The 17,289-nt window shown below is 45.3% G+C and overlaps 2 protein-coding genes across 2 annotated transcripts; one reads left to right on the forward strand and one right to left on the reverse strand.

Annotated features, from left to right (window-relative positions):
* Window positions 1-315: 315 nt before the first annotated feature.
* Window positions 316-5,984, reverse strand: LOC143332711 (uncharacterized). Its single transcript, XM_076750457.1, has 9 exons — window positions 5,762-5,984; window positions 5,261-5,461; window positions 4,938-5,038; window positions 4,176-4,445; window positions 2,996-3,971; window positions 2,454-2,667; window positions 2,157-2,267; window positions 1,847-1,930; window positions 316-1,743 (listed from the first exon to the last, which is right to left on the reverse strand). The coding sequence occupies exons 1-9, from the start codon at window positions 5,828-5,830 to the stop codon at window positions 1,343-1,345; spliced, it is 2,427 nt and encodes an 808-aa protein (XP_076606572.1). The 5' UTR covers window positions 5,831-5,984; the 3' UTR covers window positions 316-1,342.
* Window positions 5,985-9,073: 3,089 nt separating this feature from the next.
* dlat (dihydrolipoamide S-acetyltransferase (E2 component of pyruvate dehydrogenase complex)) lies at window positions 9,074-16,120 on the forward strand. Its single transcript, XM_076750431.1, has 14 exons — window positions 9,074-9,491; window positions 10,618-10,719; window positions 10,801-10,925; window positions 11,290-11,449; window positions 12,366-12,492; window positions 12,643-12,830; window positions 12,952-13,093; window positions 13,220-13,287; window positions 13,380-13,478; window positions 13,826-13,933; window positions 14,032-14,150; window positions 14,569-14,731; window positions 14,827-14,963; window positions 15,055-16,120. Exons 1-14 carry the CDS (start codon window positions 9,237-9,239, stop codon window positions 15,182-15,184), a joined length of 1,923 nt encoding a protein of 640 aa, XP_076606546.1. The 5' UTR covers window positions 9,074-9,236; the 3' UTR covers window positions 15,185-16,120.
* Window positions 16,121-17,289: the final 1,169 nt, after the last annotated feature.

Genomic DNA, 17,289 nt, shown 5'->3' on the forward strand with positions numbered 1-17,289 from the left:
TGAGAGAGAGCGACCAGGATGGACCTTTGACATGTAGATGCCAGAGTAACAGCAGTTAGAGCTGTTCCACTTGATGCAGTAAAATGCTCAGCTGTCAGTGTTAGGACCCCTGAGGTCTTCATGACAGACTGACACTGGCCCACACATACATTTCCCTTCACTCTGTTTCCACCTTCACTAACAAGCCAACAGAAACATGCAGCAGTCTACTGAATGCCATAACTGCCTGTACTGTAAAATGTACAACTGGATATTTAGTATTTGTTTTTGAGTTTCACAAAATACGGTTACTCTGTTTAAAAGAAGAAAAACTGTTGAACATTAGAAAGACACATATTTTGAAATAAATTGTTTTCAAAAAGATGCCATTCCAGTTTTTATTGTGGTTGGGAGACAGTGGGGGGGAAATCAGGAGGACAAACGGCTGATGATGGACAGTTTTTGACACATGCATTTCAGGGCTGAACGATATGAACGAACGACAAAGATCCATTGATATATGGTGACATCATGCCTAAATTATGTGGCAAACAAGCTCTAATGTCTCTCCAAGCTTCAGGCTATGCAGAGATATCCAATAAACTGACTTGGGCTACTAAACCTAAGATTGTTGGGTTATATTCTTTGGTGACTGCGTTTTTAAAGATGATACGCAAAAATACTATCACGTGTATCACATGTTAAAAGGCACTGTGTTCATACTGCCACTGCTCTGATACTGAGCTTCAGGTGTTTGTCGCTGCACCATGTGACCAAGCAGTCCTCTGTACTGCTCTGTAAAAATAGCCTCGAAGCGAAGACAGCGTGTGTCTCACAGGAAGTGATTCAGTGGAATCAAACATGTCAACGTGGTGATAATTTCCATCACACCAAAAATACACTTATGCAGTAATGTACATTTGTCCAAGGCCCAATGGTCTCCCAGCATTACTCTGATTATTTGTCAGACTAAAAAATACCAACAGTGATGACATCACTGCCAACTTTTGTGGGTTTGTTGGTGTTGAGATCTCAACACAGTATGTTCAGCTATTTCAAAAAATACAAATGTTTCATGTTATAAAGCAAATCCTGAAAGAATGCCTGTCCTATAACAATCTACTACATTAGCCACAGCGACTCAGACGTGACCTGACTCATTTCAGACAGGAGGAACGGGGTCTGACAGCAGGGTTTTACAGACAAGTGTGAACAGTGAGGAGCTGTGTGTCGGTTCACAGTTTCTGTAGGTTGACAGTCATGAGTACAAAAAGCACCAACAGTGAGCGGCACTGCCTCCGTGTACAGGTTGGATGAGATGTGCTGAGGTGAGTGTCTGACCTCTTGGGAGGTTGGGGGCTTGTTAGAGGCACATGCTCTCCTCCACACAGTGCACAACAGGAGGTGGAGTACTTGGCCTTCTTCCAGTTCTTTCGTAGGCATGCTCCTTTCTCAGCGCCTTTGGGGGTCGTCCCCTGCTCGACACCCTTCTTCCACCCAAAAAAGCTTTCCTCCTCGCCACATCCGTCGGCTGTCCTGTATGTGTGGAGGTTTGTGCGTAGCCCCTCAGTCTCTTGCAGCCTCTGGCTTTTGTTTGGAGAGACCTTCCAAATGAGGAAAGCGCTGACACCATGGCGCTGTCTGTTTTGATGTTTTCATACGTCTTCATGAATGAAGTGATGGAATGAGTGAAGTCAGGGTTGTCCAGTTTCTTGGTGATGTCCACGAACATGCTGTTCAGCCTTTCCTTGAGGGGCAGCTCACCTGGGAAAAGAATTAATTGAGAGTTGTATTAATAATGCACCCTACATGTCAAACTAGATGTTTTACATATTATGTTTGAGTGGGTCATTTATTTGTCTTTTACTGGAATCTGTCTCCACTGAGGTGCTTGGATGTGTTTGGATCGGTGAGGACTCCTTCGGCTCTTGCAGGCTTTCAGTATCAGCGTCTACAGAGAGAGATTTTAAAACAGTCAACAGCACAGCCCTTTTGGGTTACAGCTGTGTGCCTCTGTATTGTTGATCCATCGGGACATGGACTGGGGCCTGTCCACCAAACCCAAAGCTCCTCACAGACTAATGCTTCACAATATTCACAACAGTGGCAGCAACACAGAGAATGTAGGAAAGAGTGTGACCATGAATATGCTGTGGTCTGTGCACTCACTGTCTTACCTGAGACAGGACAGCAGTACGTTTCACCACTACAAACTCCTGCAGCTCTCTCAGACAGAGACGGTTTGTCCAGCACCGACGTCTGAAGCCAGTCGTCTGGAGTGTCCTTTCCTGTGAGAGGGGAGATGCACATTTTATTTATATTCATGTCTTGTTTTATTGTGTATATGCATATCTTTGCATGTTATGGAACAACAGAAGGAGCTAGAGTCAAGAGTTTCGCTACTACATATTACAGTACATTTCAATGAACTTGAACTTGATAGGACACTGGGAGGGACGAATAAAGACACTCACCAGTAGCAATTTGATAGTACAGCTTCCTCGTGTCTGGTGACAAACCATGAAGGCCGCTGTCATTATGTCCAAATATCATGGCTACCGCACTCTGATGCTTGCAGTGTCCACCCATAATCCCTGCTGGGCACGTGCAGCAGCCAATGGCCATGTTGACATGGTGCGACACCGCAGCATTTGATGAGCTTGCCACAGTGTAGTTGTCTTGGTCTTCCTGGAGCAAGGCAAGTCAATAAATGTGAAATTTTACAAATACGGTAAACGGTAACCAATATAGGCTACTTCTTTGTTACCCGTGAATAAAGTCCCCTGATTCGAACTTAACAAAAACTTAAAAAAGCAATTTCTTTGTGTAAAATAGTCTGATTACAAGTGGTCATTCGAGACGTGTGTGATGCCAGGTGTAAATGGACATGTGATCAAATCACCCAAGACCCATGTTCATGCCAGGTGTAAACTGGCTATACTTGAATGTCAAACAATTGTAAAATGGTGTGAGCTAACGTATGGCCAGTGTCCACCTGCATGCCACAGTCGTGTACCTGCACAATGGAATCTGTCCCGATGTCCTCTGTCTTCAACACCCTCTTCAGAGGAGTTTGAAGTCGACTGCTGGCAACGTCTGTGAGGCGGCGGATGTAGTGTGCCTCCATCCTTGTGACCACAAAGTCCACCAACTGTGTCACGTTGTAGGCCTTCAGTCGGTGGAGGACCTTCTCTTTCACCACCCTCATGGCACTTTCCACATAGTTGCTGGTACGGTTCCCGCCGGTGGGTGGCTGCGCCTGCAGGCAGATGGCCCACTCCTCTCGCCGCTTGAAGACCTCCTGAAGGTGTCGCACAAACTTTGGGTGCTGAGAGGCAACGTGGTCCTCTATCAGTCTGGTGTAGCCTTCCATGAGAGCTGCTGGTGTGGAGGCATACACCAACCCTCTGAAGGACTTCAGGAGGTGGGCCCTGTGTTGCTCGGGGACTCCATTTGAACTGCTCCACAGCCATCTCCACATGGCCTGAAGGAGGTGGAACACACAAAGGACCAGCGTGACTTTGGGGAACGCGTCATGCAGCGCCTGCCTGAGAGCAGTGCAGTCGTCAGTCATGGCAACAAGAGGTCCCTCCGGGTGTCCAAAGAACCCGTCGGGTGGAAATACAGTCTGTAGCAGCTGCACGCCAGCTGAAACGGTCGCCAGGGTTTCAGATGTGGTGATAAACACACCCAGAGGCAAACCACCTGCCGAGGAATGCGTGAGGAGGAGGAAGAGGCGGCGTTTGTGGCGGTTAAAATTCCCTGTGGAGTCCACAAACACCATCTCACTGCTCTCTTTTAGGCTGGCATGGACCCTCCTCATCATTGGAGTGCATATGGCAATCACCAGCTGATTGTCAGCGGTTTTGCACATCCTGGCACAGACATCTCCTTGCTCCTTGTTGTAATCATCAAGGGTTTGTTGAAGGTCTTTGAACATTTCTTCCCCTGTTGCTGCGCTGTATGCTTTTCTGAACAGTTTGTAGTAGAGTCTGCAATAAAGCATAAGAATCTTTCAGCAGGTAAAATCTGAGCATTTCATCTGATCTTCACAATTTCACCAGACGTTTGGATATTATAGGAGTTTGTTTTAATTCATTGATTTGTCTGACTTGCTCTATGACAGTGCTGGAATTGCACTTCAATAGCAAATTTAACAAAAGTAAGACAAGTTTTGTGACTGATTGGTGACTAACCTGTAGCAAAAATGCAAATCTGGACAGACTGAACGATCTGCAGCGGCGTACACATAGTTGTCCCGTTCTTCCTCTTGTAAATCATACTTTAGTATGCTGAGTGCTGATGAAGGAGAGTGGCCACTTTCAAATAGCTTTTTCAGCTTTTCAACGGTTTCCCTTGAAACATCTCTCCTCCTCATGGCTGCGGCACATGAAATGTGATGGTTGTGCTCATTGCGTAAGTTCACATGAAGGACGAGTCCCTCCTTCATGTGAGGATCTCCAGATCTGAAATGAATAAGAGTAAATAATACAAACTATTGAAAACAAATTTTTATCTGTGAGGCAGCTGTTGGGTGTTTCTGACTGACATACAAATACTACATAAATTGGAAACGGATGAGAAGTTAGAAGATGGAAAGCTTGACACAGCATTAGGCTGACCTAACTGACCATTCGCTAAATTCCTCCTCTGAACAGCAGCTGTTCAATCATAGCTTTGTAACTGTGACGAGGCACTGGCCTGTCAAGCTTTGCGTTTCTCTACATGCTGATGTAAACGGCAATACTCAGTATCCTGAGTGTTTGGAGGGCGCCATCATTTTGTGGTCTTTCAAAAACCTAAAACAAAAGAGCAAACTAAGGAGGGCTCAATGGGTGCCAAAAAATTGACTATAAATACTACTGTTGTTACATTAAGCCTCTCTTGGTTGTATTAACCCATTTCTACTAAAGATTTAACCTTCTGAAGCTGTTTTGTTTTTTTAAAATACCACTAACCTCGACTTCCGTTCTCCACATTCTGGCTGCCTTTTCAGGATCAGGAACAGAGTAGCTGGGCAAGAAGTGTGCTTTTTTATTGTCCTGCACCTGTAGTCCACCTTTAAACATGCAAGAGCAATAGTTAGTAGGGCATACTAAATGATGAAAGCATAAAGACATGAATACACACTAAGATCTGTACCACTACCATGCCTTTAAGAGTTCATTCTTTACATTATAAAATAACTGCTTTCCTGCTGATATCCTCATCAGAGATGAAACTGAAAGTCACATGGTGTACGGTGGGTGGGTGGATGGATAGTTCAGCGGATAATACTCACTCGATACTTGTTGTAGCGCCCTGCATTAGGGTACGTTTTAGACTTTCGCCATGTGTAGCCTGAGGATCTCTGGAAGTCTTCCAGCCATCTCGTTGCCTCTTCCTCACTGGACAGCTTCAGTTTTATGGCTGCCTTGAAGTTGACGTCTCCTATCGTCTCAAGGCTGCATACAGTGTGGCTGTACTGGTCTGGCAACAGTTCCTGACAAAATAGGATGCGGATTTCAAAGAATGATTACCTGTCCATCACAGACAACTATCATAGCACTGTATGCAAGGTTTGAGCCTCACAATACCATTATCCGACTTTATCTATCTAATGCTATAGCTACGCTTTCCAAATGATTGACAGACATACAGACACAGTCACAGACAGACAGAGAGACAGATAGCTATATAGATAGATATATAACGCTAAACGGTTTATTTTGACGTTCCATACATAGCTAGCATTAACTGGCTAGCTAACTAGCATAAACAGAAAGTTTCACTCAGTTCTGACCTCCAAAGTCACCAATGACTGCTCCTGGTCTGTCGCTTTACTACAGTTCCTGCACCACGTAGGGCACATAATAATAATAAACACTGTATTTACTTAATAATTAGCGATTGACAGTTTCACTGCTTCTTTATTATGGCTAGCTGAGCTCACTATTTCTTCTTCTTCTTCTTCTTCTTCTTCTTCTTCTTCTTCTTCTACTTCTACTTCTTCGAGGTTTATTGGCGGTTGGCAAAGAACGAGTTGGTGCGTTACCGCCATCAGCTGTTACGGAGTGTGGATATTCAATATTCATATTTATATCCTCGATAGCAGCGTTCCCCAACCTTTTTTTTTGCGTCACGGGTCGGTTTCACATAAAGCAATAATTTGCCGGACCGGCATAGAAACGAAAAAAACAAATTATTAAAGATACAATTCACCATTACTCTGAATGTAGTTGTAATTAGTGGGAGTCCTGCGCTTGTTTCTCTTAAACGAGAAGGCTTCATTGCCTCATTTGCGAGCCTGTCCCCACATATTGCGCACAACGGACTTGGTGCGTGAGAATCACCTGAAGCGATAAACCCGTATTTTAAGTAGGACTGCAGATATTGTCTCTTAAATGCAGCGTTCTTTTTCTTGGAAGTTGTAGGCTCTTCTTCTGTCTCATCATTTGGCCTTTTCCCCTTTCCGAAGAAGCTCTCCAAAGACGGTTTTTTTTTTTTTGTTTGTTTCTTCTCATTTTTGCTAGCTTTTGGGCTACTTTTTTACTACCGTAATACGTGACCGAGACAAGAGGCACAGGCGGAACTTCTTCGAAACTTCTGTCAGACTCTGACGATGACGATGTTTTTTGTTCAGTGTCTCTGTGCGGCCCGGTACCAAACGGCTCCGGTGGCTGGGGACCGCTGCTCTAACGCACTATTTACTGCACTGACTTCCTGTAACTGTTATCATTATCAGTGTGTGTGTGTCCTGGGTCAGATCCCGGGACTGATCCCGGCCCGGGTGGCTATTATTATTATTATTATTATTATTATTATTATTATTATTATTAGTAGTAGTAGTAGTAGTAGTAGTAGTGTGTGCGTGTGTCCCGGGTCAGATCCCGGCCCGGCTTGTTATTATTATTATGTTATCATAACTTACCCGGGACCGACCCGGGACTTTACCGGGACCGACCCTGAAATTTTCCGGGACATTGCCGGGACCGACCCGGAACTTACCCGGGACCGACCCGGAAATTTCCCGGGACATTGCCGGGACCGACCCGGGACTTTACCGGGACCGACCCGGAAATTTTCCGGGACATTGCCGGGACCGACCCGGAAATTTTCCGGGACATTGCCGGGACCGACCCGGAACTTACCCGGGACCGACACGGAAATTTCCCGGGACATTGCCGGGATCGACCCGGGACTTTACCGGGACCGACCCGGAAATTTTCCGGGACATTGCCGGGACCGACCCGGAACGGTCCCGGGTAAATTCGGGGTCGAACCCGTGTAGGTGCAGGGTCGGATCCCAGGTCAGATGTTGAAAAAGTGATTCATGCCTTTAACTCAAGCTGACTGACCCAGCTGTTATTATCATTATTATTATCATTAGTGTGTGGCCCGGGTCGGATCCCGGGTACTGATCCAGCCCGGGTTGTTGATATTATCATTATCATTATTAATGTGTGTGTTCCGGGTCCTATCCCGGGTCGGATCCGGCCCGGGTTGTTGTTATTATTGTTATTAGTAGTATTACCGTTAGTGTGTGTGTGTGTGTGTGTGTGTGTGTGTGTGTGTGTGTGTGTGTGTGTCCCGGGTCGGATCCCGGGTAGTAATCCAGATATTATCATTATCATTATTAATGTGTGTGTTCCGGGTCCTATCCCTGGTCGGATCCGGCCCGGGTTGTTGTTATTATTGTTATTAGTAGTATTACCATTAATGTGTGTGTGTGTGTGTGTGTGTGTGTGTCGGGTCAGATCCCGGCCCGGGTTATTATTATTATTATTATTATTATTATTATTATTATTATTATTATTATTAGTGTGTGTGTGTGTGTGTTGGGTCGGATCCCGGGTCGGCCCCGGGTACTAACCTCCAGAAGAAAAAACAGTGACTGACTTAAGCTTATTCAAAACTCCGCCGCTCGACTATGAACCAGAACCAAGAGCTGAGGGCACATTAGTCTAGTTGTCGCTGCTCTGCACTGACTTCCTCTAACTGTATTATTAGTGTGTGTGTTTGACATGTGTACAGAGGCACAGGCGGATGCACCTGATTTTCAATATAAAACTTCTTTCAGACTCTGATGATCGATAAAATATTTTTTTGTTAAGTCTCTCTGTGCGACCCGGTACCAAATGGCAGTGGTTGGAGACCGCTGCTCTATAGAGCTGCAAGGATTACGCAGTCAGTTGTCAACTGTCAAATTAATTGGCAAATATTGATAATGAATTAATCGGTTTGAGCATTTTTCAAGAGAGAGAACAGTCAACATTCTCTGAATTCTGTTTCTTAAATGTGAATATTTTCTAGTTTCTTTACTTCTCTTTGAGAGTCAACTGAACATCTTTTGGTTGTGGACAAACAAGACATTTGGGGGCATCATCCTGACATTTTTCACCATTTACGGAGCTCTGTAAAATTATTCAGATTTCCTCTCTTCCAAACCATTGCTTTTGCCACCTTTTCTCTGCATATACCTGTACCCAATGTATATGACCACTCCTCTATTTTCTATTTCTATTTTTGTAATAGCCTCCTGCAGTTTATTTACGTTACAGGCCTATTTTCTTCCCCGCTGATATATCTTCCTTGAGCGGTTGTCAAAGAGTTTGACGGCATGAACGTTTCGTCGCTCTGATTGGATGAACAACGTCGCGCGCTCATTAACTATTCGGTACTTGACTTCACCATCCTAAAGGGAAAAAGAGCTCCTTGCAGCGCACTTCAGCCTGCAGCCAGTTTCATTGCCGAAGTACCTTACAATAACGTGAAATAAAATTGTAAAACTGGGAGTTAAAGAGTTAATTAATTGGCAGCATAGACTGTAGTTGAGACCAGGCAGATAAAGCCACTGTACAAGCTAATGTATTGTCATATATTTTATTGCCACCATGTGGTCGCTTATATAATTGCAGTAAAAGAGTTTCCTTTTCGAACCATCAGGCTTTGGATTTACTTATTCTTTTTTATTTCATGAACCACGAGCAGGTTTTTTGTTTTGATTCACGGTGGTGGTGGTGGTGGTGTTTATTTAATATTCAGTGATTGGAATTTGAACGGCCATCGTTTACGACATCTCTTTCGGAGCGACGGCAGGACAATCAGGAGAGCCGTAAAGCGTTGTGTTTTGGACTGGAGGAGGTCATTAGAAAGTGAGGAGTAAGTACGGGCCGGTTCTCCAGGCACAGAGACGTTCGGTGCCAGCGTATTTCCGATGCCGTTGTAAGACAAATACATTATTCATCATCTCTGTGTAGTGTTTCAACCGCTGCGAAATGCTTCGTCTGATCCTGCGGCTCAGGCCGTCCGCTGGGCTCCCCTGTCCCCGTGCCCTCCCGGCCGGGCCTGCTGCGCTCGGCACCCGCTCCGTGCCCGGAACCGGCTGTCTGCGGCGGCTTCACTGCGGAGCGGGGTACCGCTCCATGACTTTGGGCTCCGGCTTCAGCCACAGAGGGACTCTGCTGCGGTGTCCCCAGCTGACAGGCAGCTGTCAGAGCACGCGATTCTACAGCCTGCCGCCGCACCAGAAGGTAACGTTATCCGACCCGGTATGAGGTTGCTATAGCACCGACGTTACTGCTAGCATGACCTCCTTAGCTAGCATTAGCTAGCTAGCTAGCTGGTCGTTGTGTAGCCATCAGATTCTGACACTCCTGACACACATTAAATCCAGCTGTTGCATGAAGAGTGAAGTCTGTGTTTCGTTGCTGTAAATCAGAGCATCTCTACATTATTTTTATGTCATATAGTGATGTCGTTGGAAGTTGGTTCAGTGGCATTTTAGTTGTTACATGAATTTAAGGCATTCAGTTATGAGGTACAGAGTGTCCCCATATCCCAGGAACAACACGGTGGGTGCTGTCACATAAGTGTTTTACGTTATTCATCGTCTTTGGAGCCGCGGAGGTGTCTTCTTGTGGTGTTGTACCCGAGAGATGTGCACCACCGCCCACACCAAGCAGAAAGGCAAAAAGACCTAACCCCAAACATCTGGATGCATTAGACAGTTTCACTAAACTAGATCCAAATCCAGATTTGAGTTTAAATGTTAGTCACACGGCATGCATGTAAACTCAAACTGCACTGCTGCCAGCAGCAGAAATGATGCTCTGATTTTGATACTCAGGTAGAAATGTCATTATTCTACATCTGGAAAAATGTAATTTTTTTCTTTCGATTTTTCATATGTCATTTCCATGAGTGACTTGTTTAGCCCTGTGGGCCCTTTCCAAAACCTAATTAACCCATAATCATTGCAACATTATTGTCCCACAACGGATATCACAAAAAAGTACACTTGTTTAGGAACTTCTCTCCTATTTATCTCTCCTGGTAGCACTTTTGTATGACTTCTATCAGAAGTTACATAACCTTGAGTGCTACTGTAAAACCTGACAGGTCTGTTGAAATACAGGTCTATGTGGGTCATGTATTGGGGAAGAGAATGAGGTAATGATGATGTAGCAACTGCAGTTACAACACCCGACAGTTGCCAGTATTTGCAGTGTCCTGTCATGAAGCCCCAGTGAGGAAAATGTAAAGTGACAATGGTGAATGTCTTTTTCTTTGATACTTGGTTGGCCTCCAGGTTAAATATGGCACTTTGTCATCACCCCTTCATCCTTGACCTCCTGGAATTTATTTTCTGTTCATCAGGTGGAGCTCCCCGCATTGTCACCCACCATGCAGACAGGAACCATCGCTCGTTGGGAGAAGAAGGAGGGAGAGAAAATTAATGAGGGTGACCTTATAGCTGAGGTGAGGAGCAGTGGAACTGTGTTTCATTGTATTGTAGCAAGTCATCACTATACACCCTTTTAAATGTTTCTATCTTTGCAGGTGGAGACCGACAAGGCCACTGTTGGTTTTGAGATGCTCGAGGAGTGCTATCTGGCAAAAATCCTGGTTCCTGAAGGCACCAGAGATGTCAACATTGGAGCAGTGATCTGCATCACGGTTGACAGGTCTGTCCTGTGACAATGTAAAAAACAGACTTTAACACAAGGTGGCCTTGCTATAGAAAGGTGTCTGATTCAGATTGGTTTGCAAAAGTGTTCTCCTTCATCTGAAGCCATGGGATTGTAACTGTTCACATCTTGTTGCTTTCACAGTGATGAATATGAGCTGGATGGTCGATCACACGCTGCAATGATTTTCATTAATTTAGCTTCAGCATAACAGCTGGTATCTCTGCACCAAGTGTCATTTCCATTGGCCGCTAGAAACTGAATTTTCAACATGTCATGCAGTTTCTTGTCCTTCAGTCTAAATGTGGTTGTGCTTTGTGTGAATTATGTCTGAAGTCTGTGTGTCTCTGTTCGCCTGCAGCCCTGACCTCGTCCCAGCCTTTAAGGACGTGACGCTGGACTCAATCAAAGCAGCTGGTGCCGGTCCCTCTCCAGCTGCCTCTGCTCCTCCTCCTCCTCCTCCTCCTCCTGCTGCTGCTCCTCCTGCAGCCCCGGGCAGCTCTTACCCGACACACATGAAGGTAGGCGTTGTCTCACATCAACAAAGTGCAGTCAGGTGTCGTGTTGTCGCTGAGTCGAGTTGTGTAAAGGATGTTTACGGTCACAGTGACCTGGAGCCACAGCTTGAGGTTTATCAGGGTCGTTCAGTATGATGGTCTGTATGTGAGGGGATCATTGTGTGCCTCCTGCGTATTAGAGCAGAGCAGCAGAATGACGTTATGTGGTGAAAGTTCATAAATTCTGCACATAGTGGCTTTAAATCTAATAAGTGAAACCAAAAACTTGTCACTTAGCTTTAGCTCCTTTTTTCATATGGTTTTTCACATTGATGCAAAACATGAGCTTCAAGCAGACATTCCCATTATTTATGATGCTGTCATGATGAAATGGTGTTTGTATTACCTTGTAGTAACAGTAGTAGTAGTAGTAGTAGTGGTTGTAATGGTGAGTCAGTGATATGAACAGCCAAACTTTGTTTGCAAAAAGTGGAAATATTTCCAATTGTTTTGTGCTTGTTTCTGTCTGAAAGGACCTTTTTTCTTGCTTCTGTGTTCAGCTCACATCCAGCTGTCCAGCTGGCCGTTGTTGCCGAGAATAAAAACAAAATATCACCATTTGAAGTCATGCTGACATTGACATGACAACAGTTAATCAAACAGAGTATTGTCAGCAGCTAGAGCGAGGGTTTCATTTGACTGGGGCTGCTCTGACAAACGTCCCCGGCCAGAGTTGAACCGGAGATGACGCAGTTGCGTCATTCAGGCCCTTTAGGGTTGTTTTTCAATTATCCTGTAGCCTTGACAGTGTTGGTCACTAGTTTCCTGTTCCAAGTGCTCAGACTTGAAGCTGGAGAGCTCCCCTGGCTTCTGTCGCTCACGTTTGTCTGTGTGTGTGTGTGTGTGTGTATGTGTGCGTGCGTGCGTGTGTGCATTACAGATCACGCTTCCTGCCCTGTCTCCCACCATGACGATGGGAACAGTGCAGCGCTGGGAGAAGAAGGTCGGAGAGAAGCTGAGTGAAGGAGATCTGCTGGCTGAGATCGAGACTGACAAGGCGACCATCGGTAGGCCCAAACTGAGTCTGACGCCTCGGTCATTCACTCAGTATTCCAGTGCTGTTTAACATCTGGTGAATTCTGTTCTGTGTCCTGAATTACAGTATGACAGGTAAAGCTTGCCTTGCTCAGCATGTTCTCTCATGTGTTTGTGTGAAGGCTTTGAGGTGCAGGAGGAGGGATATTTGGCCAAAATCATGGTACAAGAGGGCACTCGGGATGTTCCCCTGGGAACGCCACTCTGCATCATTGTAGAGAAAGAAAGTGACATCGCTGCTTTCAAGGATTATGTAGAGACTGGGGTGACAGAGGTTTCCACCCCACCTCCACCTCCACCTCCAGCACCGGTGAGACACACATGAATCTTCCAAATACTCTCAAAAACATACTGAATTCTGCGTCTCCTCAGTTTTACAGCAGCTTGTACAGGTATGACTGGATTTGTAAGTGTTTGTGTTTATGTTCCAGGCTGCAGCTCCGGCTGCTGCAGCACCCAGTCCTGCTCCTGCAGCCGCCGCCCCTGCAGCACCCAGGAAGGGTCGTGTGTTTGCCAGCCCGCTCGCCAAGAAACTCGCCAGTGAGAAAGGCATTGACCTGGCACAGGTCAGCGGTAAGTGACCAGGACACAAGCAGTGACTGACATTAAGTATGTCTAGTAAAACACACAAAATATGGAGCGAAACAAAGCAATGGTGAAGTGTTCTCTATAGTGTACATTGTGTTGTTCTTGGTTCAGGCTCTGGTCCAGATGGACGCATCACCAAGAAAGATATTGACACCTTTGTTCCACCAAAGGCTGCACCTGTAAGTGAAGCTCATGCTGTTGCTGTCGTACTGTATGCGCCTCAAGGTTTTGTTTATAATGTCGTTTTAAATCAAATCATTTCTGTTGGCAGGCCGTAGCTGCTGCTCCCACTCCAGCCGCAGCTCCAGCTGCTCCTGCACCTGCACCAGCCGGGACCTTCACAGACATCCCTATCAGCAACATCCGCAAGGTGAGAGCAAACACACACATGTTCTTTTTTTTTTTTTTTTTTTTTTTGGTGACCCATTGTGTTCAGTGAGACTTCCTCTCTTCCTGCTCAAACTCCTCTGATAGCAGCCAAGTGTAATTCATGACACGCTCCTCCGATGCAGGGTGTGGTTCTGATGTATTGAACGCTGCAAGGCAGACCTCATGGGGGGTTTTCACAGTGTGCTTCTCTTATCTCTCACCCGTGATTCCACATTTTGCCCACATTTATCAACACCAACTTGACAAACACACCCGGTTCCTGTCTGTGATGAATTATGGATCAAAGCTGAAGCGCGTACAGAATATATATATGTGTCTGTCCTGCAGGTGATCGCTCAGAGGTTGATGCAGTCCAAGCAAACCATCCCCCACTATTATCTGTCTGTAGATGTCAACATGGACCAAGTGCTTCAGCTTCGGCAAGAACTTAATGCTGTGAGTTTTTCTTCACAAGTAGACAGGTAACCGAATGAAAGACCGAAACTTTATTCCCTGTGTCTTTTTTTTGAAACAACTTGTCCTCCTCTCTGCAGGAAGTGAAAGCCCAGAATATCAAGCTTAGTGTGAATGACTTCATCATCAAAGCCAGCGCTCTGGCCTGCCTCAAGGTTCCCGAGTGCAACTCCTCCTGGTTGGACACGGTCATCCGCCAGTGAGTAAACACACATAATCATCCGAATCCACACACACACACGTGAATGTGTAACCTTTCACTTCCATCTTCATCAATCACAGTCTGTTCTTTTTTAATCAAAGCTTAAAAATGATGCTCATAAATAGTCGATTTGTCTTGTCTGTTGTTTGCTTCTTCACTCTTTCCCTGCCATCAAAACTCTTTGCATCCAAAATCTAAATTTCTGTCACTTATGTCACGGTAGCGTCCAGATAAATGGATGCATCAAGTGACTGAATGTACAAACACAGTGGACATGTTGCCATTTAGCGTAGCTGCACTGTTGTGCCAGTAGAGGGCAGTCAAAGCACAGACATCTCTTCTCAGTTTACCACCAAAGTCACACTGACCACATTTCTACGCTGGCATTAGTATTGACTTATTTCATCTTATCCAGGAATCATGTGGTGGACGTGAGCGTAGCAGTGAGCACAGCCAGTGGCCTCATCACGCCCATCGTGTTTAACGCACACACCAAAGGACTGGCGACCATCAGCTCCGATGTCGGGGTTCTGGCTGCTAAAGCGAGAGACGGCAAACTGCAGCCACACGAGTTCCAGGTACGGCGCATGATCATGATTCACGCGGGTCTTATCTAGTGAGCCAGCAAAGTGAAATGGTCCACTTCAGTGTCTGCTTTGTTTTTTTCTACCAGGGAGGCACATTCACAATCTCCAATCTGGGGATGTTTGGTGTCAAGAACTTCTCAGCGATAATCAACCCTCCTCAGTCCTGTATCCTCGCCGTCGGCGGCTCAGAGAAACGGTTGATACCTGCTGATAATGAGAAAGGGTCAGTGAGCTACAACACAAGCTGGACAGACTGCATTTAAAAAAGAAAAAAAAAAAATCTGAAGCTGTATGTGTGCTTCTGGTTTTCACAGGTTTGACGTAGCCAACATGATGTCGGTGACGCTGAGCTGCGACCACAGGGTGGTGGACGGGGCGGTCGGCGCGCAGTGGCTCGCCGAGTTCCGCAAGTTCCTGGAGAAACCCGTCACCATGCTGTTGTGATTGGACTGTACTGCCGGTAAACTGCAGCAGCAGGCCGAGACCTCTCACTGAAGAGATCTGATTGGTCCAAACCGGTCTGGATCCTCCTGTGAACGGCCGGTCTGCCACCAGGTCACTCCCAGTTACCCTGAAGGCGAAGAGGCAGAACTCACTCCGCTTACCTGTCTGTCTCGCTGTCTCTCCCGTCTGTCTCTCTCTCCTCTCGCTCTCTCTCTCTCTCACACATCATCTATTTATTAAAGGCCCCATCTCGTGAGAGACCAGAATTAGGTTTGATTTATCCTAGAATAGACACTGGCCATCTGTCACTAAAACATTGATAATGTTTTACAAAGGGAAGTGTTACATGTCCAACCAGTGAGCATATTTATCCCCAAACTTTGTGTGTGTGTGTGTGTGTGTGTGCATGTGTGTGCGTGCGCGTGTGTTTCTACCTGCTTTCATCTGTGCTTTTGTGTGACTGTGATAAAGACAACAGGAAGTGCAGCTTCCTTTGAGTTAAGGGTTGTGAATTTTGTCAGCTTTCAGGCAAGAGGATGTAATGTAAGTTAACTTTGACACACACGCATACACACACACACAAACACAAACCTGTTCAGTGGCCACAAACACAAACACACACGTTAAGATATTTAGTGTGTTTTCAGTGTGTTGATGTGTATATTCTTCGCTGTGGGATCAACACAGTGCTGTATATATATATGGTGGTGAGCTCTGAAGAGGCCTCACCGTAGAATTCAGCATCTGTACAGTCCTGAATGATAAGAAACGCTCTTAAAGGAAGGACTGACCGGTTCTGCCAATTCTCTCCCTTCAGTTTATTTTCTAATCTCAGAGTAAAACATTTACCGTTGAAATATTCTGTGTTTCACAGCTGGAACGCACAAAGCTGGTGCTGGATGTTGTGTGTTGTTTGAATAAATTGGGAGAAGTCGACCTCGTGCCATAAGCTCTTTGGTTAGGGTTTCCATAATTGGACCTATTGTACGGGCCCAAACTAAAGCAGCTTGGAATATAAACAGCACTTAAAATGTGACCATAAAGAATTTGAAACATTTTGGAAACAAAGAACAAAGAAGCTACTCATTAGCTTCGTTTTTTTTTGTTTTTGTTTTTTTTAATTTTATTATTGCTGCATACCACATGGAAAAAGTAAAGACCTCAGCCTGCAGTCAGCCTCCTCCTTTGCATATTTCCTTTTATATCTGGGTTGGCTGCCGATTCACGTGGGCACACACACACAATAAAAAATCCACAGCACCTGAAAGCAAGCGCAGACTGCCTCCTTATTCATGAACGCTCTCTTGTTTTGGATTTGATCAGCAAAACCTTCACGTGTAAGTTCTGCCTAATGGCTTTAGTTCTTTTTCACATGAACAGTAAAATCCAAACCGCAGCAACGTGTACAGGAGTCCAGACTGCAGGTGGAAAAGTCGACCAGCTTGTATCGGCAGCAGGAAGACGCCGACCTCACTGAGGCGACACAATAAAAGGTTAAATTTGAAAACTGGAAAAGATCAACTGTTGCTTTTCTGATCTCACCTTAAGAACCTTTCTCTTAGCTCTTTTTGATCTGGTCCAACTTGAATCCAGTTTATCTCCGTGTGAGATAAATGTAGTGCAGTTTAAAGAAAATTTCATTCTTGCAGTGAAGTTAAAGTAGCATAAATTGGAAATACTCAATTACTCAAAATTGTACTTAGTTACTCTCCACCACTGATTAAATCTGACAGATGTGCAGACTGGCCTGAATTACGGCCCCCACTGTGCCCCATCATATGGTGTGTGAATGTCTAAACTGGAACATATTTGTTCCAGTTTAGACATTCACACATCTGAACTGGAACATCTTTGGATGATCGCTGGAGAACTTGGCAGGCGCATCGACTTGCGTGAGTCATGAATAACTAACACATTTTATGTAAATCCATCAAAAAGCGGCGATGACGGCATGTTTAGCCCATGGGTCATAACTGGATGATGTCCTTATCACCAGACGACTTGCTGCAAGTGTCAAAAGCTAATCTTTGAACATTTCCTCACACCAGTGACAACTTTGGGTCTTTGCCTTGAATCCATGAATCACTGTAGGCAGATGAGGAGAA

Source organism: Chaetodon auriga, chromosome 15, assembly GCF_051107435.1.
Source record: "Chaetodon auriga isolate fChaAug3 chromosome 15, fChaAug3.hap1, whole genome shotgun sequence".
Lineage (NCBI taxonomy): Eukaryota > Metazoa > Chordata > Actinopteri > Chaetodontiformes > Chaetodontidae > Chaetodon > Chaetodon auriga.

What these genes read in the sequence shown, in the direction of transcription:
- LOC143332711 (XM_076750457.1), bottom strand. Translation starts at nt 5,830, where the DNA reads ATGTGCCCTACGTGGTGCAGGAACTGTAGTAAAGCGACAGACCAGGAG. An exon ending in AGTCATTGGTGACTTTGGAG is followed by an intron (nt 5,462 to 5,761) that starts GTCAGAACTGAG and finishes CTATTTTGTCAG; the next exon opens with GAACTGTTGCCAGACCAGTA. An exon ending in GGCGCTACAACAAGTATCGA is followed by an intron (nt 5,039 to 5,260) that starts GTGAGTATTATC and finishes GCATGTTTAAAG; the next exon opens with GTGGACTACAGGTGCAGGAC.
- dlat (XM_076750431.1), top strand. Translation starts at nt 9,237, where the DNA reads ATGCTTCGTCTGATCCTGCGGCTCAGGCCGTCCGCTGGGCTCCCCTGT. An exon ending in GCCTGCCGCCGCACCAGAAG is followed by an intron (nt 9,492 to 10,617) that starts GTAACGTTATCC and finishes TCTGTTCATCAG; the next exon opens with GTGGAGCTCCCCGCATTGTC. An exon ending in CTTACCCGACACACATGAAG is followed by an intron (nt 11,450 to 12,365) that starts GTAGGCGTTGTC and finishes TGTGCATTACAG; the next exon opens with ATCACGCTTCCTGCCCTGTC.